Below are 24900 nucleotides of genomic sequence, written 5' to 3' on the forward strand. Positions count from 1 at the left end.
CTACTTATTCACATGATAGGGTTTCTCGGGTGCTAGCCCCCAGCACACGTCTCCATAAAAAATAGAGGATCTATTCACACAACAGCTTTTTTAACACTACATGTGACTTGTTGTATTTTGGGTAGTTTGCACAGATCCCTCAATAGACTCAAGTATACTCATGAGTGAAGAAGCTCTAACACATCTCCTATTCAAGTGTATGGGAGAAGAGCCACATTTCCCCGAAGCCACCACTACAATCTACAGCTCTCTACTTCTAAATAAGAACACAGCAGTTTCCAGTTATATACACTGTAAGCAGTTTCTGGCACCCACTTCAGCTGATCAGTGTAGGGCCCGCATATCGGACCCCTACCAGATACTGAAGGCCAATCCTGTTAAAAGGTTCATCAGTATCCATAACATTTAGGGGTTTTGGACAAATTCTTAAGGTAGGTTCACACAGGGTATTTTGGAACGGAACCGGAGACGGAGGCCGCCTCAGGTTCCGGTCCAAAATACAGGTAGCCGTGACTTGATGCTGTTGCAGTGCACCGGCCTCCAGACGTGCACTCCGCTCCGGATTAGACCCAAATGAATGGGCCTAGTCGGGAGGAGGGAGTGTCTTCAGGCAGATTTGCGAGGAGACTCCGCCTGAAGAATGAGCATGTCCGTTTCTTTTTTCTGGGAGCCGGAACATACCACTCTTGGAAAAAAGAACTGACCAGCTCCCATTGATTTCAATGGGAGTCGTCTTTTTGGTCAGGATTTTGAGGCCCGTGTGAACTCAGCCTAAAAATAGTTATTTCCGCTTTAGAGTAAGTTCACACAGGCTTTTTTGGTCAGGATTTTGAGGCTGTATCTGCCTCAAAATCCTGACCAAAAAGACGGCTCCCATTGAAATCAATGGGAAATAGTCAGTTCTTTTTTCCGGGAGCCGCTTGTTCCGGCTCCTGGAAAAAGAAGCGACATGCTCACTCTTTCAGGTGGACTCGCCTCGAGACATCCGCCTGAAGACACTCCCTCCTGGGCCTAATCTGGAGCGGAGTGCGTGACTGGATGCTGGTGCACTGCATTGGCATCCAGTCGCAGCTACGTTGTAAAAACGCCGTGTGAACTTACCCTTAGACATTCATTGCAGATCCACAGAAGACGGAACAACAAATGGCCAAAAACCATATATTATATATATATATATATATATATATATATATATATATATATATATATATATATATGAATTAAACCTAAAAGCCCTCACATTTTTATTGGCTATGCATCGTAGGTACTGTATTCGGGTACATTCACCTCAATACTATGTCAATCTCTGTTGTGGGACACCTTATGTTGAATTATATAGTTTCATATCAGGACATTTAATACATTGAAAGCAATAGGGAAAAAAGCCTCCAATTGATTTCAATGGGGAGCGCACGTATGCCGTCTCCCATTCAAGTCAATGGGAGCTGCTTTTATGCGCTCATTCTGAACGTGTTTTTACGTTCTGAATGAGCACAGCGTAACTCCGTGTGAAGGCTCCCTTTTACACGACCCAGTTTTAGCCAAGGGTGTAAAAGAGGAAAAAGCTGCAAAATGGACTTGACTTAGTCAAGCCTTGTATCGCTAGGTTCACAATAACATCAGCTCTGTATTGTTTGGGTACCCAAATGGCCCTGAACGATAGTAAGCCAGCCTGGTATAACATACACAGAGTAGATTAGACTGTATGTTTATGGTAACCGGTTCCCTTTAGTCAGCAGCCTCAGAAATAGTAAAATAACAGCCCCGCACAAATCTCACCATTCACTCTTCATGGAGTGAATGGTGCGTGGAGCAGGTCTCCGTGATAAAGCAGGCAGTAGACGAATATCAGTCATTCAGTCTGATGAGTACAAATTTAAGGTTTGCCTCTAACTACTAGGTCTCTACAAAAGAAAATGGATGCTTGGATGTGAAGGAAGGGAGCAAGAGTGCAATAATGCAGGGTTGTTTAGCTGGTGATACTGTAGGCAATTTCTATGGAACTGAAGAGCACATAAAGAGAACCTGTCGCCAGATACAATAGGCCTAATGAAATACTGCACCTCATCTGTCACCCTCAGCATTTTGGTGTATTGATTATCCAAATCTGTTCAGATATTCCAAAGATATAAGACCTTTTAGAGTAGATGCAAATTAGGTTATATTAGCCAAGTGGGCGGTAACACTGCATAAAACAGATCTACAGGACAAACTACAGGGTTGCCACCCACTTGACTAATACACCCTAATTTGAACAACCATTAAAAGTGCTTATAATTTCAAAATGGTTGAACAGAACAAAACACTAAAATGTTTAGGGTGACCGCATCTTCCAGAATATGTTGGCCATTGGGCTTTTCAGACCTTACGACGGGTCGTCTTTAAATGAGCTGTCCACTTTATAGCCTTTTAGAAAATTTTCATATAAAAAAACTTTTTAAGTTGTGGCGCATAAAAATGTAACTGCTCTTATGTCTTACCCCATGCAATTGTAAGGGGTTAATGTCATTTCCAATATTGATGGCTCAGGACAGAACTGCATGTACATTAATGGGACAGCGCTACAGTACCAAAACCTGCCGAAACATTACCAGGAGCTACGCTGTCCCCGAACAGCAAATCTATGGGGGTGTCTGGGGGTGTCTGGTGTCAGACCCTCTTAGATCTAATATTGATAACCTATCCTAAGGATACGATACGCAATCAATTTTAGAAACCAGATAACCTCTGTGAGGGTGCAGTCACACTAGCGTTGTATGACCATTTGGGGACTCTATCCTTCATTTCACTTAAATATACGGAGAGAAAAGTCGTGCAAACTCCAAAACCCTATCAAAATGCACCTGAAAGAGATACAGACCCAATACTGTACTGACAATTTCCCACCCAACATTCATAATTGAAATTGCTCCATTGAAGATCGACCGTGTTTATTTCTAAGTGCATAGACGTTTCAGTAATATTCCATTTATGCCAGTGACAAAAGTATAAAAGCCACTTAGAACATAAATATCTCAGTAATTTCACCTAGAATGATAAAAGGTTTAATCTGCAGACAACACGTATGAATTTCAGGGTGTTTTTTTTTTTTTTTAAGAACTTTTTGGTTGAACCTTTGATGTAGGTAAAAGTTCAATGGGAAGTCGATCATTACATTAATAGCTCTACAAACAACTAGGCTGGGTGACAAATCCTCAAATACTCCTAATAAGAGGCAAGGACTCTGGGTCATTTCATGTCAAGAAGCCCGGCCTCCCAAAGTGAATAAGAACACTGCAAACCTCAGAAGACCTAGTGGCCCTCCTAAAATAGATATTTTAGTACATACCTGTATACTCATAAAATAACTTAGGACAGTGATGGCGAATCATTTAGAGACAATGTGCCCAAACTGCAACCCAAAACCCACTAATTTATCACAAAGTACCAACATGGGACTTTACCCTTAATAATGTACGGATCCACAATTGCAGACATTTACGGACCTGCAAAATACGGTCATGTGAATGGGGCTTTATATAGCTTTCTGCTCCACTGTGACCCCCCACACAGTCCAAACGGCTTCACAGTGACCCCCACACAGTACAATCATCTCCAAAGTGGCCCCCACACAGTATAATCTGCTGCACAGTGGCCCCCACACAGTATAATCTGCTCCACAGATGGGTGACCAAAGAGAGAGCTCAGACAATTCCATCACAATTGTCACAAGCTGCTACAATGTTAGGCCATATTCACACCTGCACAGTTATTTGCTTTCTTCTAGTTAAAGGAGCAGAAGAACCTAAATATCAGCAGTGCCGCATCTGTCTTGATGGACAACAGAAGGATCCTGCCAAATCCCAGTGACTTTCAATGCATTTTCCTTTTATGCAATTTTTGACTTGATCATAGTAGAGAAAATATTTAGATGTCCAGCACCGAAAAGGTCTGGCTAGTATTTGGTTGGATACGGACGCCAGTTGATTTCATAAAAATTCTGTTCTGCTGTGTAATAATATTTGCAGTGTCCTTGTTGCAGTTCCAGATCTTTACACGTACTTCTTGAATATCATTCGTCAGGCTGACAATAGTGAGGGCTACCATATTTCTTTATTTCTGGGCTTGGCGTTCCTTTAAAGAGGACCTTACAAGCTCTCTACTATGTGACATATTATATACTGCTGCATGTATGTTCGCTGGTGCCAGAGATATGGGTGCTGTTTGTTTTGGCCATTGATCTTACTGCACTGTAAGAGGGCCATCCTTACTGCCTGGTGTCATCGAAGAAGAACCCCATTTATAATAGTCTTTTGCGGCCAACATGTAATGAAATTTCCAAGGAAAGGGTTAAATCAACGAATGCCCACTGAACAGAGTTACTGATTGGCCAGCCACACCAATTTTCCATGTTGCCCTACCACAGGTTATTCAGAAGCAATAGAGCATCTTAAGGACATGGGGTAGTAACAGGACACACTTGAGTTAATCCTGCAAATAGAAACACTGCACTTCAATGAAGAGCCATTGATTGAAGCGTCACAAATATTCTGCGCGGCAGATATGACGACACAGCTCAAACACTTCAACCCATTAAATAACACGGCAAATACTATTCATTGCTAAATGAAGATCTGTTATTTGTGGGTCATGACGAGAACTCAGAGGTTTCATACTTGGTTTTCCATAAAGTATGAATGAGAACATAAAATGATAACCAGCTGAAAGATAAAAATCCTGGATTATAAAATACTGCATTTTCAGCTAAAATAACTACTCTCAAAAAGTCTGAAATGTGACCTTTGTGAACTTGAATTTGAGAAAAAAAAAAAAAAAAGAGTAGGAATCTACTCTATGACCCAACAAAAAAACCCCCAAAAAAACAAAACTTTTCTTTCAACTTAAACTACTGAAATGATCAAAGATTTCAACAGTCTCTGAAATAGTCCTAAACACACAAGTTCTATAAGGAAATACTTCATTGAACACACATCTTTTTATTCTCTCTGCTCCTCTATACGCCAATGGAGACATAATAGTATGTTCTTCTCTTCCTTGTAGCTAGAAATGTTAAGATATCCATGTCATGGTGAACAACTTTTAAAAACAATGCCATTTAGTGATATTCTGTAATGAGAACATATGCTATATATACTTGAACTGGTACTGGATCTAAATAGGAACTTTCCATCACAACCAAAGTACTTATTTTCACATCAGTACCTAGCGCTGTTTCTCAGTGAAAGACTTCTAATAGAGAAGATTCTCCTACACTTACTATATGCAGTATACTACTGAGGGACGAGTTGGACCCTGTCGGAGTGGACCGTCTTTTGTCCAACTGGATCCTAGAGTACCTCACAAACCTGACCCTAGAGTACCTCCTGCCTGACACTACCCTCATCACAGTACAGAACCTAGATAGTATAACAGGCTCCAACACTAACAGCACTGGGGAATGGTGGGGCTAGAGACAAAATTCCTACATTTCCAAAATCAATAGAGGGTTGCCTTTTAAATTATGTAAAAAATTGGACTTGGAGGTGATGAAAGGTCCTCCAACTACTGCAATGCTGCCCTATAGACTTCAATGGGACAGAACTGCAGTAGTAAAGCCACCACAACACTATGCATGATGAGTGAGCAGTGTGGCTCCCAGCATGTGCACATTACCAGGAGCTGTGCTGCCCTACAGCAACTGAACAATGGGGGCCACAGCTATTTGCAGATTATATACAGATTTAGTACTGATGACTAAGTCATCAATATTAGAAAGTGGAAAACCCTTCTAAGGCCCTTGGATCTCTACAGCAGCTCTAGTATCTTCCAGTAAAATACAGTACTCTAAAATTTCCAGGAAAAGTGAACTTAATTTATTATGGCACTTTAATAAGGCAGAATACAAGAGCAACACCAAGAATAGAAGTATTGAGTTGCTATGCTTAAATATATAGGTTTATAAATGCAATTATAGATTTATGTGAATGTCTCTTGCTGTATTATCTATTGTACTTTTCTTAGGCAATTCTTCTATTTCACAAGGGGCCAGACTGTCAGTTCTTTTTATGATTTTCTCACAATCTAAAGGGCTCTCGGCTGTTCTAACACAGAAGTCTCCCACGAGTAATTGATTAGTAAGAAAATATTTCTGATGCATTGCATCTAGGGACACAGCATCTTTACTTCTCCCAGTAGCTCCTTCACAGACTACTCCAATGAATTGTATTGGAGTTACAATGGTGCTCATTGTCAGCCGGCTCAATTGTGTTCTATAATGGTTTTTATAATGGGGAGCAATATAAATAAAATAAAGGAATATTCTGTACTGTCCACAGGCAATGCCACACACCGGAAATCAGATTTACTGCTGTGGATTAGGATACCAGGAAAAGGAAACAATTCCCACCTGCATACTGTACAAATGCACTGCCCAAAATATATTATACTGGACTAATCTACACATAGGGTTGTAAAGTATGTTGTGTTTGAAAAAATAAAAACAAAAAAAAACAACATGAAAGTAATGATTTGGGGGATTCCGCCCCACTTCTGCCTTCTATTGTTTTCAAAATGGAAGCAGAGATTGAAGCAGAACACTTGAAGAATAAGTGCCACGGATTCTGCAGCATGGAACACCCTAATGATAAATACGGTGTAAAAGTAATTAGTATAATTAGTTTATTTTGTTAGTTGACAAAAATAAAGTGAATGAACACATGGAAAAAATATTTAGATTAACTGCTCTTTGTTTTGTCTTCAAAACATCATCAATTCTGCTAGGTAGATGTGAAGACAGTTTTTAAAGGATCTTGGGAGGGAGGGTGTTCTAAACATCTTGGAGAACTAAGCACAGATCTTCTGTGGATGTAGGCTTGCTCAAATCCTTCTGTTTCCTCATTTAATCCCAGACAGAATGGATGATGTTGAGATCAAGGCTCTGTGGTGGCCGTATCATCACTTACAGGCCTTGTCCTCCAATGGATGCGATTTAGTTTTCACTTTTGGTAATTGATAAGATAAAACTATTAAAGGGATTCTACAGGATAAACTAAAAATTAACCTCCCTCCCCCTGCCTAACTTCTAATTTACATCAATTAAAAAAAATTTCAAAAAAAATCTATAATTACCCATATTATGTGACCATCCCAGGGACACTTTCTGATAATCCCATGACTTTCCTTTTCACCGCTTCTGAAACGAAACGTCACCACTACTCTTCCCCCTCCTCCATCCCATTAATACTTACCAAGCCTTCCTGTGTCCAGGACAGCTCCTCAGAATAAGTTAGTTATGGAGATGTGGGAGGGGCTAGTAATGGACAGGATCGCTAGGCTTAGTGAGACAGGAAGGGTGGGAGGGTTTAGTAATCAGCGGGATTGCTAGGTTAGTGAGAAAGGGAGGGGGAGCTGAATGAGAAGGAACTAGTGTAGCAGCTACACTGAAGGAAGCGAACACCAGGTAAACAAAGGCAGAGGATGCAGCGGCAAGAAATCACTACAAACACTGCTAAAGGTATATGGGTGCACTTATTAACCAATTACTAGCACTAATGGACTTTTCAAAAAAAATTCTGCCCAGAAAACTCCTTTAAAACACTTTTAGGGTGAATTCACACTACGTAAACGGCAGCTTATTCTGAACGTAAAACACGTTCAGAATAAGCGGCGTATAAAGCAGTTCCATTCATTTCTATGGGAGCCGGCATACGAGCGCTCCCCATAGAAATGAATGGACTGCTTTTTTCACTACGAGCACTCCCATTAAAGTGAATGGAAAGTGCCCACGGCTAGCTCTGCTCATGCCGAGCCGTACACGGGGGCACTTTCCATTCACTTCAATGGGACTGCTCGGAGTGAAAGAAGCAGCCCATTCATTTCTATGGGGAGCGCTCGTATGCCGGCTCCCATAGAAATGAATGGGAACTGCTTTATATGCCGCTGGTTCTGAACGTGTTTTACGTTCAGAATAAGCTGGCGTTTACGTAGTGTGAATTCACACTTACTTTCTCCACACCTGCCTTAAAGTTCTGTACAATACTGTACTTTCTGCATTACTGTATCATTTTATAGATCTCTGCTGTCATTCAACAGAAATCCTGGTAACTGGAAAATGTCAAGCTTTTTTGTATTTAAACTAATACCATTATGTCAAAAGATAAGAGTTTATAAACAATATTAATTACCTGCCCTAATTAACTACCTAATAATTAACTGACCTCAATAATAAGTAATTATCTGAATTTCCTTTACTTCAGCCCCTGTTCCAGGTCTTATGGACCCCTTGTGCTCTCTATTACTAGTATATAAGTAGCTGTAAGTGCTACTTATGTTCCGATATAGACAGGTATTCAGTTGACTTTTATAAATTGGCATTAAAGTAGAGATTTACTTGGTGTACTTATTGCCTTTAAGGCAAGAGCATTCAATTTATCCACCGATAACCTCATTTTATAGATAAAGCGGTTGATAATTTTAGATTCCCGGCGCATAAATTATCAGGATGGGCACAAGTGGCTGCAGTGATTTGAAGCTCAGGGAATATTTCAGAATCTGAAAGGTCATTCAATATCATCTGTAATTATCTGCCAAATTATAACCAAATGACTTGGAGTGGAAGGTCGGAGGCCAATCATTTACTATTGCAAGCGCTATTTCTGCAGCTCTCAATCCTGAAATATTCTTCATAAGCGCTTTCAATGCCAATAGCGTATAGGACTTGGCAATGGCAAATCTGATTTTATTTATTTCTTTTTTGTCTTTGGGATCTGCACAGCACTTCATGCCATCTCCAATTATCCTCCACTCTCTTCATGGCTACAGTGACAAATGTCTGTTGCACACGCTTAGCTATTTCTAACTTGCTATAAAGTGCCTGCGGGCTGTTGTAGAGAAGCAATCGGAACTGATTAAATTCTCTAGAGTAAAATAAGGCCAAAGAAGGACTACCGAGAAGAGAAGTCAGGCTTACCTTCCTTTAGAGCTTTATCCATGCTGTGACATATCACCACTCTCCTCAGCTGGGTGTGTTCATGTAAATTCATGGAACGGGACACCTAAAACATAATTAATACATTAACAACTGAATATAGATCATCATTTAGGGTATGAGTCATGTTCTGAAATGGTTAACAAACAGAGGTCATAATCCCCCACCACCACCCCCCCAATGGAGGTAGACATTTTATAGGCTCTACCAATACAGAACTTAAGACTTAACCAAACCCAATGTCATATCAATGAGTCTTCCAGAAATTAGATGGAAGAATTCTTGCATGTCGGATTCCATTAAACAAGTTTAGCCTACAACATGTCTGCATTCCCTTACTGGACAGATTTCTAACTGGAATGTTGGGTGCGACTTATCTGTTTTGCACCACTCACCATCAACCCTAAAGAAGGGTGAAATACCCAATTTTACACTCCACCCATCGTGAATGGTAACCAAAATGAATCATCTGAAACGTAACATTTAATGGACTACTCTAAGGCCCCACATTGCGGAAACACAGCTTTTTTGTTGCAGATTTTTCTGCAGTTTTTTGAGCCAAAGCCAGGAGTGGATAGAGTAGAAGGATCAGAACTTCCTATATATTTCCTATTCCTTTTGTAGCCATTCTTGGCTTTGGCTGAAAGAACCGCAGCAAAATCTGCAACAAAAAAAAAGCTGCATTTCCGCAACGAGGGGCCTTAGCCCAAACCACGGTTTACAATTGGGGGTCCTGATGTGAATGATAAAGTCCCTAACATACATATCGTTCACATGTTCGTTTTTAACTGCCCTCTACAGCATGCCCTACTACAGCATGCCTATAAGTATTATATATACACTCACCGGCCACTTTATTAGGTACACCTGTCCAACTGCTCGTTAACACTTAATTTCTAATCAGCCAATCACATGGCGGCAACTCAGTGCATTTAGGCATGTAGACATGGTCAAGACAATCTCCTGCAGTTCAAACCGAGCATCAGTATGGGGAAGAAAGGTGATTTGAGTGCCTTTGAACGTGGCATGGTTGTTGGTGCCAGAAGGGCTGGTCTGAGTATTTCAGAAACTGCTGATCTACTGGGATTTTCACGCACAACCATCTCTAGGGTTTACAGAGAATGGTCCGAAAAAGAAAAAACATCCAGTGAGCGGCAGTTCTGTGGGCGGAAATGCGTTGTTGATGCCAGAGGAAAATGGCCAGACTGGTTCGAGCTGATAGAAAGGCAACAGTGACTCAAATAGCCACCCGTTACAACCAAGGTAGCCAGAAGAGCATCTCTGAACGCACAGTACGTCGAACTTTGAGGCAGATGGGCTACAGCAGCAGAAGACCACACCGGGTGCCACTCCTTTCAGCTAAGAACAGGAAACTGAGGCTACAATTTGCACAAGCTCATTGAAATTGGACAATTGAAGATTGGAAAAACGTTGCCTGGTCTGATGAGTCTGGATTTCTGCTGCGACATTCGGATGGTAGGGTCAGAATTTGGCGTCAACAACATGAAAGCATGGATCCATCCTGCCTTGTATCAACGGTTCAGGCTGGTGGTGGTGGTGTCATGGTGTGGGGAATATTTTCTTGGCACTCTTTGGGCCCCTTGGTACCAATTGAGCATCGTTGCAACGCCAAAGCCTACCTGAGTATTGTTGCTGACCATGTCCATCCCTTTATGACCACAATGTACCCAACATCTGATGGCTACTTTCAGCAGGATAATGTGCCATGTCATAAAGCTGGAATCATCTCAGACTGGTTTCTTGAACATGACAATGAGTTCACTGTACTCCAATGGCCTCCACAGTCACCAGATCTCAATCCAATAGAGCATCTTTGGGATGTGGTGGAACGGGAGATTCGCATCATGGATGTGCAGCCGACAAATCTGCGGCAACTGTGTGATGCCATCATGTCAATATGGACCAAAATCTCTGAGGAATGCTTCCAGCACCTTGTTGAATCTATGCCACGAAGAATTGAGGCAATTCTGAAGGCAAAAGGGGGTCCAACCCGTTACTAGCATGGTGTACCTAATAAAGTGGCCGGTGAGTGTATGTCATATGATGTCATAAATAATGAAAAATAGACTCCCCAACATGTTTTGCCCAAGGAGGGTGTCCTCAGGGGTTACTGGAGCCTAATGAAATTTGTGTGTCAAACAGAGCTTATAAGTCCATATACATCATATGATGTCATCGCCTGCTCCTTTTTGGGCGATTATAGAGAGGTGTATTGATTTACCCCCACTCCACCTTATAGTAGTGTTTAGCTCTCTTGGTTTTATCTATACTTTAGATCTAGATAAACTTAGGGCTCATGGTTTTTTGGCGTGGCTAGCCGTGACAGGTTGCTGATGCAGTGCATCAGCATTCGGACTCAGCATTCGGACTCAGCATCCCGCTCCTGATAGGGCACAAATGAAGGGTCTAAACAGGAGCGTGTCTCGAGCTGCGGACGCCACGGCTGACTCAGCCTCAGAATCCGCAGCAAGATAGGTCATGTCGCTCTTTTTTCCGCTAGTAGTGAGACATGAGAGCCATTTTTGCAGGCGGATTTTGAGGCGGATTCCGCGTCAAAATCTGCCTGCCAAAGCTCTGTGTGAACATACCCTTAAAGTAGACCTGTCGCCTCTCCAGGCATGTCTGTTTTAGAAAATACTTGTATAAACCATTAGAGTAAAAGCTCCTTTGTTATACCTTCTGAAAAACTATGAATAGGTTAGTGTTACTGTTCTTCTCCAATGTCCAGTACAGATAATTTAATGCATATGGTGGGTCCCACACAATAATATTTTAGGCCAATGATGATACAGTAGTTAAGCTATTACTGCTCTGTATGCACAAAAATCAGGCAAGAAACATCACACCCCTTCACAAATGCCTCGGCTTTCATGTGGTCTTTAATGGAAACTAGACATCACCACTAAGATGATATATTGTAGAGTCTTGTTTTCTTGATTCTCAGCAATGTGGCGAAAGTCTGTGAAATAGATGACTGCACTTTTCTCTTTTTCCATTCATTTCTAGTTTTTCATCCCTTTTACAGTAATGGTTCCACCACTAGGCTTGTCTATTTATGAGGCGGATTACTTCAATGTGCAATTAGATCATTTGTGTCTTAGTTAATGTCTCTCCCTCCTTAGTCCTGCTTACACTAAACACTGCCTCAAAACATTCCTTCATGCACACCTTGTAAGACTGTTTGATCTAGCGGCTCGTTCCAGCCGAGCCGAATAACAAATATCAGCCAAATTAACTGCCCTGAGACATACAATTTTCAAAGAGGTGAATATAAAGATCAAAGGAGTCTCCATAACACACAAAATCTACAGCTGTGTAGTGACATAACATAATGTCTACAGCTAGATCATTCGCAGCTGGTAGCAGGACTGTGGAGTCGTAGGCCAAACCACTGACTGACTCCTCTATTTTCCCCATAGGTCCGACTCAGATTCACACTGCTGCTTCGACTTCTTCATAAATGGTCGACAGCCATGGTCAGTCGGGAAACCACAAAGCTGCTCTAATTCAGGGAAAACACCAGTGAAGGAATTCCTATGAAAGAACATCATGCAAGAAGACATGCATTTATACAATCCGAGCCCCCTATGGTTAGGGAGTGGGCGACTGAGATGAATGACCTGTATCACATGGAGTTACTTATGGTAGTAAGATCACTCTTATCGCTTCTAAGACTCCCCTGGACTTCCTTTAGCACACTGGTGTGCCCATTGCCTGTAGCTGTAATGTCCTGAAGGTGCCCTGACTGACAACCTGTGGCTCGACTGAGTGCCGTCATCCTCCATTAGTGCCTTTCTCTACAGACTTTCATACCTCAATGTTGTCCTTTGAGATGACTCTTCAGAGGTGGTCCCAGGCACCCAGTTCTGCCCCTCATGTTTCTCCCGTCTGACCTTGCGCTCTTATTGCAAATTACAATTTGCTTTGTATTTCATACCATTGTAACCCTTTTTTGACACCTCTCTACAGATTATGTCGGAGAAAAATCAAAATTTTTTAATGACAAAAAATTATACAATATTAATTTGAAAATAGATAATGATTGCTAACTTTTTTTGAAGCTGAAACTTTTTTCTAACTTCATCCAAAACTGTCCCTGACTGACTCCGATGCCACAGCCCTGATTGATACATTGGTGTATTCGGTATTATCCCAAAGGTACAAACCCTTATATGAAAGCTTCTAGTGTTGGTCATATTTGGTTTCCTATCCATCTACGTTGAGTTTCAATATAAACATGCAGGAGAAGATACATTACCAGCTCCATCCATAATTTCCAGGAGCCTCATCCTCTACATCTTTCCCCATATAGAGAGTCTGTAAACCTTCAATAGTCTAGTCAAGCGATTAAAAATATCCCACGTAAAGACATTGTGTGCCCCTTCCTTCCCAATGTTGGACAGGCTTCCAGATAATAGTTAACATAGATGCTGAAATAATTAACAAAAAATTTACAAAAAAATTCCCATTTCTGCAAAATCAATCACTGCCCTTACTATTAACAATTATTTCATAAAAAGGTTTATATGGGTCAGATATCAATTGGATTTAACTGCTATAATCGTTAAGACCTTTTGGGAAAAGTGATTATTACTGCAATACATTTGCAGCTGGATAAAGAATCATTACTACACGTAAACCCTAATATATATTGTACATTTGGGATGCTAGTCTTGGCAGGTTTCACGTGCATATTCTGTACATATTCCATCTCCAGCTCTTTCTTACAGGAGGAGTATACAAATGAAACCCTGCCCTATCTGGACCTGGGATCCCAAAGATATAAAGATAAAACGAGCTAAATTAAGATAAGATAATCATTTAATAGCCTCACTATGGGGAAATTCAGTGTGTTACAGCAGCATGGATAATACAATAATATAATTCAAGAAAGAACACATACAAGCTCATAGCAGATAAAAATTATACTAGGAGCCATAGCAACTAGGAAAAAAAGAAAGACTGATGATCATCTAGTTCTCTGTACGGAGTGATCTTCGCTTGGTATGATGTTGATTATACAGTCAGACTGCGGTTGGGAGGAAGGATCTCAGATAACGCTCCTTCTCACACTTGGGGTCAAGCAGTGGCCCAGTGCTGTCACGGTCTCATACATGGGATGGAGTTTTTCTCTAGCATGGAGCTCACCACGGACAGTGTCCTTCTGTCACCCACCACCTGTACTAGGACCAGGGGGCTCCTCAAGACAGAGCTGGCCCTTCTATCCAGCCTGTCAAGTCTATTTCTGTCTGTGGCTGTTATGCTACTCCCCCAGCAGGCCACTCCAAAGAAGATGGCTGATACTATAACAGAGTTGAAAACGGCCCTAAGAAGTGCCCCCTGGACTCTAAAGGCCCTCAGGTAGAGCCTGCTGTGGCCCTTTCTGTGCAGCACCTCCACGTGATCAGCCCAGTCCAGCTTATTATTGAGGAGCACACCCAGGTACTTATACGTCTTGACTGCCTCAATGCCCGTCCCCTGGATGTCCACTCGTTTTGGTGTATATCTCTACTTACTAAAGTCCACCACCATCTCCTTGGTCTTCCCAGCATTAATCCTGATGGGTTCCGCTGACATCGTTCCACAAAGTCCCGGTTTAAGTCTCTGTATTCCCTGTCTGTGAAGCGGCCTACTATTGCAGAGTCATCGGAGTACTTTTGCAGGCAACAGCAAAAGTGCATAGTGCATTCATAGTGAAAGTTTATGTATCTGAGACACTTAACTGCAATACCTCCCCCTGCTTCCATTTCTGTCATCTGAAAGCAAATTAGTGCTTCTATAGTGTGAAGTCTATCACACTATCTGAAGTCTACAGTCCATTTACATTGAGGGTCTCAAACATGCAATCATGGTCTGCATATGGCCCTTGAGGCAGTCATCTGCAGTCAGTCAGTTCTTCCCGATTCTGCCAAATGAGATTTTTAAAATGCAGCCGGACTGCAGTATCGGGGAGAAGAGGCGCACTGACCTGGTTCTGAAATGGTCAGAGCAGGAAGCCTATGCCAGTGAACCCGGAGAAGGGAAAGAGTGCAGGCAGGTAGCAGTGAGGCAAGTAATGTACTAATAACCACTGCTGTATAAGGTCAGTGATGGGCTCACTGGTGGGGGTCACTGTACTGTATGGCAACAACATAAAGAAGGTTAGTCTAAAATGGAGTGACTTAAATCAGGTGTTGGTTCCAGTAGGAGGCAATGCCTTGGCACTGGGAGTGTTAGTTGTGCATATCGACCTGCCAACACACCCACAACCTTGGCATTGCTGAAGTAGAGCCCATAAACTATTTGGCTTGATATGAATGCAACAAGTGCAGCCTTAGACTAAACACCCTGCAAAAGAAGTGTCCTGCTCAATCTTGCCACGGATTCCGCTGCTGATTCAACTACAATATCGGCAGCTCGAGACTCCCTGCTGATTAGGCCTATTCATCCGGGCTAAATTAGTAGTGGGAAGAGACCCCAGAGTATAATAGTAGCTAGTGGGTGGCAAACCCTACGAACTGCCATCATTGGGGTTGTTCTGACCACAGCCCATACCCCATTGAGATTGTGCGGAGTACCCCCAGAGGTTGAGAACCATTACCTTAGATGAAAGCTTCTGAAAGTGTGAGACGCCCCCTAGTTGATAAGGTTCTGCTGTTGTGACAATTCTTACAGATGTGATCATATATCACACAAGCCATTATATATACACAACAATCTGCTTTGCCAACATGGCTGACCCCAATTGTGATTATTTTAACATTCTACTCAGTTGAGGAGACAATTAACTTTTAATATTTACTATGTCCGGAATAACACCTTGACGGTATAGATTACTGGCATCAATTATACCAAAAAACCAGCGTAAATGATAATAAATTTGGTGGTGCAATGACCCCACTTTTTGTGGAAATTGGTATGTAGGATAGAAAAAAATGTGATTGACAGTTTACGGTATAAGGAATTGTAACCTCTAGTTAAAACCTATTTACTTTGGAGCTGAAGTCAATGGGGAGATTCACGAAACAAAATGTGCCAGAATTCTGGCATAACATGCACAAGAAAAAGAAAACCACCAACAACTCTTCAACATGCCTTGCACCACATTTAGCAAATGTTTTAGACACTAATAGTACATTGTCTGAGAATGGGTTGCCACTTTCAAGTTGTGTAACCTCACTAAAAGTTGTCCAGGCCTGAAATGTGATAGTGCCAAAATAAATGCACCAAATTTAGGCATAAACTATGACAACTAATGTGTAACGTTAGACTAACAAGATTTATAAAAGAGTCTAAGACACCTGGTGCATATTAAGACTGTCTAGTCCAAGTTTGTACTGTAACTTTTAGACCGTATTATTAACTCTGAACCACAATCTTATTTATGCTGAATTAGGACCAGTTCACATCTACGTTCGGTATTCAGTACAGGTAATCCACTTGGGGACCCCCAGAACGGAATACTGAACCCATTGACAAGCAGTGAGCTTATGAAAGCACACAGACCTCATAGATTATAATGGGGTCCGTGTGGTTTCCACACAGAGGGAAAAGTACTTCATGGACTACTTTCCTCTTTGCTCATGTGGAGATCGCACGGAAAACACACGGACTCCATTATAATCTATGAGGTCCGTGTGCTTTCATTGCTTACCACTTGTCAATGCAATCGGTATTCCGTTCAGGGGTCCCCAAGATGTGAACCAGGCCTTAGGCCAAAGCCTTTACACCAGGGGCCCCCATGTGCCTACAAAGTTACTGCTAGCTTCTAATTTTTCAGTTTATTTTTAAATAGATCTCTATGGATGTTCATATTGATACTAAAAAAGTTATGCCGTCTCCTAAACTTGTCTAGCTGCCTCCTAAAGTGAATTCTCCTGGTCTAAACATGATAATAGCTCCTCTATGCATTTCCTCAACCGCTAAAACAAAGGAAAACCAAAAATAATCCAGCATGTCGGCACAGCGTTTACTAAAAAGTTGTAAATGCTTCTGAGTAAAAACAAACTAGGAACATAAAGCCAATCCTGATTATAACCCACATAAGCGGAAAATTATTTTTGTAACAAAAGATTAAAAAAACGGAACAAAGCTATAAAAATTTAATTATTTAGTTTAGATTAGCTCACAAACAAAATTACAGGACTGTCTGCCATGCCGACTTCAGCCATGAGGGAAGCAAGCTCCGACTAAATGAAGAACATCGCTGACTGAGCAGATTCATTAAACACCATCATTATTTCACTCCATGCTGAGCGTGAGCTCCTGGCATGAGCTTCAAGACTTTTCTCCTAGATGCAAATCTTCAGTCACATCCAGGGCCTTGCAAGCCGACAAACACTAAACAATATAGATATGCGCGTATATATATATATATATATATATATATATATATATATATATATATATATATGTGAAGCAAACTAATGCACATTGAAGCAAACTAATGCACATTAAAGGGCAACTCCAACTGTGAAGTTAAAAACAGCAGTGTATCATTTATTACCGGAATTGCTGCCGGAGTGTTCAGAACCTACTCAGACGGCTGCAGGGGACATACAGATATATAACAGTTTCCTTCCTGCATATGGATGTGAGCAGCACTCTGGAGCGTGCTGAGGAAAACAAACAGTCATGAAAATTTGTCTCTATAAAGTAAAAACTTTTTTAAAAAAAAAAAAAAATGCTACTAGTGCATCTCAATAAATTAGAATATCATCAAAAATTTATGGACTGTTGCTCAGTGGTCAAAGGTGTTTTCAGATGAAAGTAAATTTTGCATTTCACTTAGAAGTTCCCAGAGTCTGGAGGAAGAGTGGAGAGGCCGCTGTACACAATCCAAGCTGCTTGAGGTCTAGTGTGAAATTTCCTCAGTCAGTGATGGTTTGGGAAGCCATGTCATCTGCTGGTGTAGGTCCACTGGGTTTTATCAGGACCAAAGTCAGTGCAGCCGGCAACCAGGGAATTCTAGACAGGGGTGAACCTGGCCCTTTCGCTGCCCGAAGCAAACGATAGAAAGCCGCCCCCCCCCTTCCCAGGAGGAGGGGGTGGAGCGGAAGGGGCGTGGCTTAGCAAAGGGGCGTGGCTTAGAGCAGAGAGCAGGCACGGAGAAGACCTGCTCTCTGCCTGAGCGTGAGGGGAGGCTGCTGGAGCAGCGCTGCTCCAGTGGCCTCCCCAATCCACCGCTCGGTGCTAAGCCAGTCCAGGACAGCTTGTCCTGGACTGGCTTGGGTAAGAAAAAATGCCACCCTCCCTGGAGCCCTGTCATAGCGCCGCCTGAAGCGGTCGCTTCAGGTCGCCTCATGGGAGGTGCGGCACTGATTCTAGAGCACGTCATGCTTCCCTCTACCCGCAAGCTTTTTGGAGATGGAATTTTCATTTTCCAACGGGACTTGGCACCTGTCCACACTGCCAAAAGTACTGAGACCTGGTTTAATAACCACAGTATCATTGTGTGGGATTGGCCAGCAGATTTGCCTGACCATAACCCCATAGAGAATCTATAAGGTATTGTCAAGAGATGAGAGACACCAAGAATACAGACGAGCTGAAGGCTGCTATCATACAACCTGGCCTTCCATAACACCTCTGCAGTGCCACAGGCTGATCCCTCCAGGCCGCATTGATGCCATCATTCATGCAAATCATTTTCTTACATTTAGTCTTATATAATATTCTAATTTTCTGAGATAATTACTTTTGGGTTTTCCTTGGCTGTAAGCCATAATCATCAACATTAACAGAAAGAAACACTTGAAAAAGTTCCCTCTGTTTGTAATAACTCAATATAATATATGAGGGTCACTTTTTGAAATGAATTAACGTATTTTTCGGACTATAAGACGCACCTAGGTTTTAGAGGAGGAAAATAGGGGAAAAAAAATTTTGAAGCAAAAAATGGTAAAATATTTAATATATGGGAGTTGTAGTTTTGCAACAGCTGCAAGGCCACATTGACAGGTGACCCTGCAGCTGTACGGGGATGCATAGAGTGTTTTTTTTGTTGCGGGGCCAGAAGTACTTTTTAGTTATACCATTTTGGGGAATATCTATTGCTTAGATCACCTTGCATTGAAAAAAAAAACCCGGTGGTTTATGATATATGATTTTCTACTTTGATATATATATTCTAGGGACAGGAGGTGATTTACAACTTTTATTTATTTCATATTTTTAAAGCTTTTTTTTTTTTTTTTTTTACTATTTTATTCCCCCCCCCCCGAGGGCTTGAACCTGCGGTCACTTGATTGCAAGTCCAATAGACGGCAATACAACTGTATTGCCGTCTATGGGCCATTCTGTATATTAGTATTACAGCTGGTCATAGACCCAGCCGCAATACTAATATAGCAGTGACAGGCCTGGGAGCCTCATTAGGCTCCCTGCTGTCACCAGAACAGGTCGGCTCCTGCGATATCGCCGCGCAGGAGCCGGCCTGCAACTTCACAGGTATGGGGCCGGTGGGGACCGGCCCCGGGGGAGAAGGGGCTACCGATACTGACCCGGCATCCGCTGTACTAGAGAGGCGGATGCCGGCGAGGGATAGATGCTGGCACAGGTGCCGGGGCCTGAGACATCGCTACGCTCCTCTGCCCTGCATGAAGCCAGCGGCGGGGGGACGGAGGAGCGGAATAGCATCGCCCCTGCCGCTGCTGGCTTCATGCAGGGCAGAGGAGCGCAGTGATGTCTCAGGCCCCGGCACCTTTACCAGCGTCTATCCCTCGCCGGCATCCGCCTCTCTATTAGAGCGGATGCCAGGCGCTACATTCGGACTATAAGACGCACCCTTCTTTTCCCCCCAAATTTTAGGGGAAAAAAGTGCGTCTTATAGTCCGAAAAATACGGTACTAAATAAATAAATGAATAAATAGCTTTTTGATGAAATTCTAATTTATTAAGATGCACTAGTATGTTATCAATTGTAACCATACATGGTACATCTATTGTAGAGTAAAAAGTAACATTTCTTGGTTATCCAAAGCACACTTTCTTCACTTTCCACATTATAAAACCAATATGCTTGGAGCACTTAAAACGTTTAAGAAACACACAGTTAATGCTCCATTGCACCTGAAATTAAGCAGTTTTGTTGCCACTAGAGATGAGCGAACAGTGAAATGTTCGAAGTTCAATTCCAGTAGACGCTCGATACTCGACTGTTCGATCGAACATCGTACCCCATTATAGTCTATGGGGAATAAATACTCGTTTAGTGGTAAACCACTATTCGACTCAGGAGGGTCACCAAGTCCACTATGACACCCCAGGAAATGATGCCAACACCCTGTAATGCAACTGGGACAGCAGGGAAAGCATGCCTGGGGGCATCTAACATGCCCAAGTCCCTGTATTACGCCGGGATCTCTGTCAGCTAGCAATATGCGTGAGTTGACTATTTCCCATAGGAATGCGTTGACCAGCGTTGAGTACAGAGTACAGCATTCGGCCAAACAACGCTGGTTCTGTCGTTGGCTCGTCTGTGAGGAGGCGGAGTCTAAAATCGGACCAGAATGGAGACTGCTGTGGACCGATCTTAGACTCCGCCTCCTCCAGCAGAACCAGCGTTGATTGGCCGAATGCTGTACTCTGTATGGAATTCGGCCAATCAACGCTGGTCAATGCATTCCTATGCCGAGATGTAGCAGTGCTGGCCGTGCGCTCAGCTCGGCTACACCAGAGATGCAGTTGAGCTGAGCGCATGGCGAGCACTGCTACACCAGAGATGTGAACCCTGCTGCACATTCAGCTCTGCTGCATCAGAGATGTAGCAGAGCTGAGTGTGCACTGAACCCTGCTGCACACTCAGCTCTGCTGCATCAGAGATGCGCTGAACCCTGCTGCACACTCAGCTCTGCTGCATCAGAGATGCGCTGAACCCTGCTGCACACTCAGCTCTGCTGCATCAGAGATGCGCTGAACCCTGCTGCACACTCAGCTCTGCTGCATCAGAGATGCGCTGAACCCTGCTGCACACTCAGCTCTGCTGCATCAGAGATGCGCTGAACCCTGCTGCACACTCAGCTCTGCTGCATCAGAGATGCGCTGAACCCTGCTGCACACTCAGCTCTGCTGAATCAGAGATGTACTGAACCCTGCTGCACACTCAGCTCTGCTGCATCTCAGCAGAGCTAAGTGTGCAGCAGGGTTCAGCGCACACTCAGCTCTGCTACATCTCCGGTGTAGCAGTGCTGAGCGCACAGCCAGCACTGCTACATCTCGGTATAGGAATGCATTGACCAGCATTGATTGGCTAGACACGGTCTGTCAGGTTTCGGTCTTCTGTCGGCAGAAGATGGAAACCTTTAAAACGCAAACCAGGCGCTGGCGTGAACCCAACTTCATGTGAAGTATCTGTCCACCACAGAGTCAGAAAGTAAGACAGAGCTTCAGAACTTACATGTCCTGACTACGAAGAAGAGGAAAGTTTGTTAAAACATCGGTTACAGGAAGGAGAACCCATCAAAGGGACTCAACTATACCACACTTTCATTCCATGTAGTGAAACAGAAATAAAAACAAGGATTTTTTCATTCAGCAATGACACTGAAGTCCATGAAGTGGTAAAAGGCGGCACAAGATTGGCAATGGATGACATAACTAGCTCTGTGAATATGATTGGCGATGATGGCTGGCTACTGTACTCTCCAAAGACTGGGAAAATGAAGACGTAGAATTGACTTTTTTGTATCCTTCTGGTTCAGCGCCATTTTTTGTGTATCGAAGAAAACCAGACATTTTAAAACTTAACAAAAATCAGATATTAAAGGGATTCAATCATCGAAATTAGATTTTTTTCTCCCTAACATGACATTTTTTCTCCCTTTTTCTGGCACTGGCTTCAAACTTCTGGGCATGTGCAGTCGGCTCTGCCGTCGGGCCTCGGGCAGAGCCAACTGCGCATATCCGTGGCAATTTTCCTGTGGCTGCTTACACAGTAAACTCGTGTAAGTGGCCATTTTCATGTGGCTGATTACACAGTAAGCTGGGGTAAGTGGCCACAAGAAAATGGCCACTGGCATGCGCAGTCGGCTCTGCCCGAGGCCCGACGGCAGAGTCGACTGTGCATGCCCAGAAGTTTGAAACCAGCTCCGGAAGAAGACTCAGGGAGAGGCCGCTCCAGGCAAAGATGAAGGCGGCGCTGGAGAGTTCTCTTGCAGCATTGGGGACGCCCCCAGTGGTGTTTGAGTGCTGAGGACCGCCCCCAGTGCTGTGAGAGAACTCATTTGGATACAGAAGAAAACCAGGATTTCTATTAAACGGCGGTGCAGAGAAGACATCTAAAGGTAGGAGAAGAATAGCCTTTCTTAAGGTTATTCCTATGTGTAAGGGAGAAAAAAAAAAATGTCATTTTAATGATTGAATCCCTTTAACTCAGGTGGAGCCGAAAACCATGACAGGCCGGACATACTCTGACACATTGCTAGTAAGCGCTTACAGACAAGATTACATTTCACTCACTAGAAGGGACAAATTGATGATAAAAGGCCAGTAGTTTAAATACGTCCTATTAAGTGTTTGATTAGTTCATATTTTATAGAATGAGGATGTAACTCCTCTACTAATAGTATTATTTACTAGCTTTTACCCGCGACTTCGTCTGCGGTGAGTTGAGTATTGGGCGGACACAGACGTGTGAAACTGTAAAAGTGCTTTAAAAAGTTTGGTGGGCTAGCAAATGTGATTTGATGTGTTATATTGTGTATGTTGTGATACAGACAATGTGATGTGTTATACAGCCTGTGTACAGGAGTATATATGTATCAGGTACTGTATATAGCAGTGATAGGAGATACATGTAATATATAGTATATACAGCCTGTGTACAGGAGTATATATGTATCAGGTACTGTATATAGCAGTGATAGGTAAAACATGTAATATATAGTATATACAGCCTGTGTACAGGAGTATATATGTATCAGGTACTGTATATAACAGTGATAGGAGATACATGTAATTATATAGTATATACAGCCTGTGTACAGGAGTATATATGTATCAGGTACTGTATATAGCAGTGATAGGAGATACATGTAATTATGTAGTATATACAGCCTGTGGACAGGAGTATATATGTATCAGGCACTGTATATAGCAGTGATAGGTAATACATTTAATATATAGTATATACAGCCTGTGTACAGGAGTATATATGTATCAGGCACTGTATATAGCAGTGATAGGAGATACATGTAATTATATAGTATATACAGTCTGTGTACAGGGGTATATATGTATCAGGTACTGTATATAGCAGTGATAGGAGACACATGTAATTATATAGTATATACAGCCTGTGTACAGGAGTATATATGTATCAGGTACTGTATATAGCAGTGATAGGAGATACATGTAATTACAATGTGATGTGTTGTATTGTGTATGTAGTAATACAGACAATGTGATGTGTTATATAGTGGAAAGCTATATGTAAATGTGAGCGAGTAGAGTGAGGGCTACTCCTGAGGTGACAGTAAGGAGTGTGCAGGCAGGTTGAGACAGGAAATGCCAGGCAGTGTGTGTGAGTCTATAGCTGGGGCTAGGAGTCCTGCTTTTGTGAGTCTCCTGCTAGGAAGCCATGTTGTTTAGTGGCACCAAAAGTAGCCTGTGACTCAATCCTGAGGGAAAACTATGTTTGTGGAAAATTGCACGCAAATCCGTCCAGGCGTTTTAGCGTGATTGAGGAACAAACATCCAAACTCACAAACATCCAAACACACAAACTTTCACATTTATAATATTAGTAGGATTATTCTTCTTAATAAATTACATATTTAGTGATAAAATAAAAAATTGTTACACGTAGAAATAGGTGTTACAAATATTGGTTCTTTCAATCTTGTTAATATATAATTGGGATGAAACTATTTAGAAAATCCCACTTGAGGATATGATCAGCTTTTTTCTTTTGGTTTGTTCAACACATTCAGGTTGAAAATGCTGAACAAGTTGTGTTCTGATGAGAAGATTATGTATTCTGCACTTACAGGATTTGTTTTTTATGTTTCTTTATTGTACATATAAATGTTGAATTCAGCAAGTTGTAATATGAAAAGAAAAAAAGAAGAAGCCACACAAACATAAAATCAGATGATTCAAGGCTTAAAAATAAATAAAAAATTGATCCCAATTTGGTCCCAAGTTGAAACCCTATACAAATATAATCAAGAGCACAAGTAACACACACGCATTTTTTCACAATTTTAAAACATGTTTTTTTCACAATTGCGCATCGAAATTTTGAATTTGATTTCTCTAAAACAAAATAAAAAGAAACATCATTGTCACATATCAGATGAAAGCCGGTACCGTTCTGAGAAAAATAATGCCTCTCCCACCTCATTATCTTAATTCTAGCCCGAGATATGGTAAAAAATGTAAAGCCATACCAGGCCAAAATTTGCACTTTTTTGAAACTTTATAAGTCTGTAAAAAATTAACGGATGAAAAAAAAATTCTAAACTTTTTATTTGTAATTAACTTAAGTTGTACTTAAAAAAAAAAAAAAAAATCTAAAGAGGTCAGGTAAAAAAATATTCATATTTGGATCACTTGATATGGAATGACCCATATACACTCACCGGCCACTTTATTAGGTACACCATGCTAGTAACGGGTTGGACCCCCTTTTGCCTTCAGAACTGCCTCAATTCTTCGTGGCATAGATTCAACAAGGTGCTGGAAGCATTCCTCAGAGATTTTGGTCCATATTGACATGATGGCATCACACAGTTGCCGCAGATTTGTCGGCTGCACATCCATGATGCGAATCTCCCGTTCCACCACATCCCAAAGATGCTCTATTGGATTGAGATCTGGTGACTGTGGAGGCCATTGGAGTACAGTGAACTCATTGTCATGTTCAAGAAACCAGTCTGAGATGATTCCAGCTTTATGACATGGCGCATTATCCTGCTGAAAGTAGCCATCAGATG

The 24900-nt window shown here is 42.1% G+C and overlaps 1 protein-coding gene across 2 annotated transcripts in view; it reads right to left on the reverse strand.

Annotated features, from left to right (window-relative positions):
- The window catches only part of SNX25 (sorting nexin 25), a 157663-nt gene that overhangs the window by 112043 nt on the left and 20720 nt on the right, over nucleotides 1-24900 (reverse strand). For both annotated transcript variants that reach the window (XM_075259164.1, XM_075259155.1), the window contains exon 2: nucleotides 8948-9032. In XM_075259164.1, the coding sequence (XP_075115265.1) occupies nucleotides 8948-9032 (85 nt within the window). The remainder of the gene's footprint in view (nucleotides 1-8947; nucleotides 9033-24900) is intronic.

Source organism: Leptodactylus fuscus, chromosome 1 (assembly GCF_031893055.1).
Source record: "Leptodactylus fuscus isolate aLepFus1 chromosome 1, aLepFus1.hap2, whole genome shotgun sequence".
Classification (NCBI taxonomy): Eukaryota; Metazoa; Chordata; class Amphibia; order Anura; family Leptodactylidae; genus Leptodactylus; species Leptodactylus fuscus.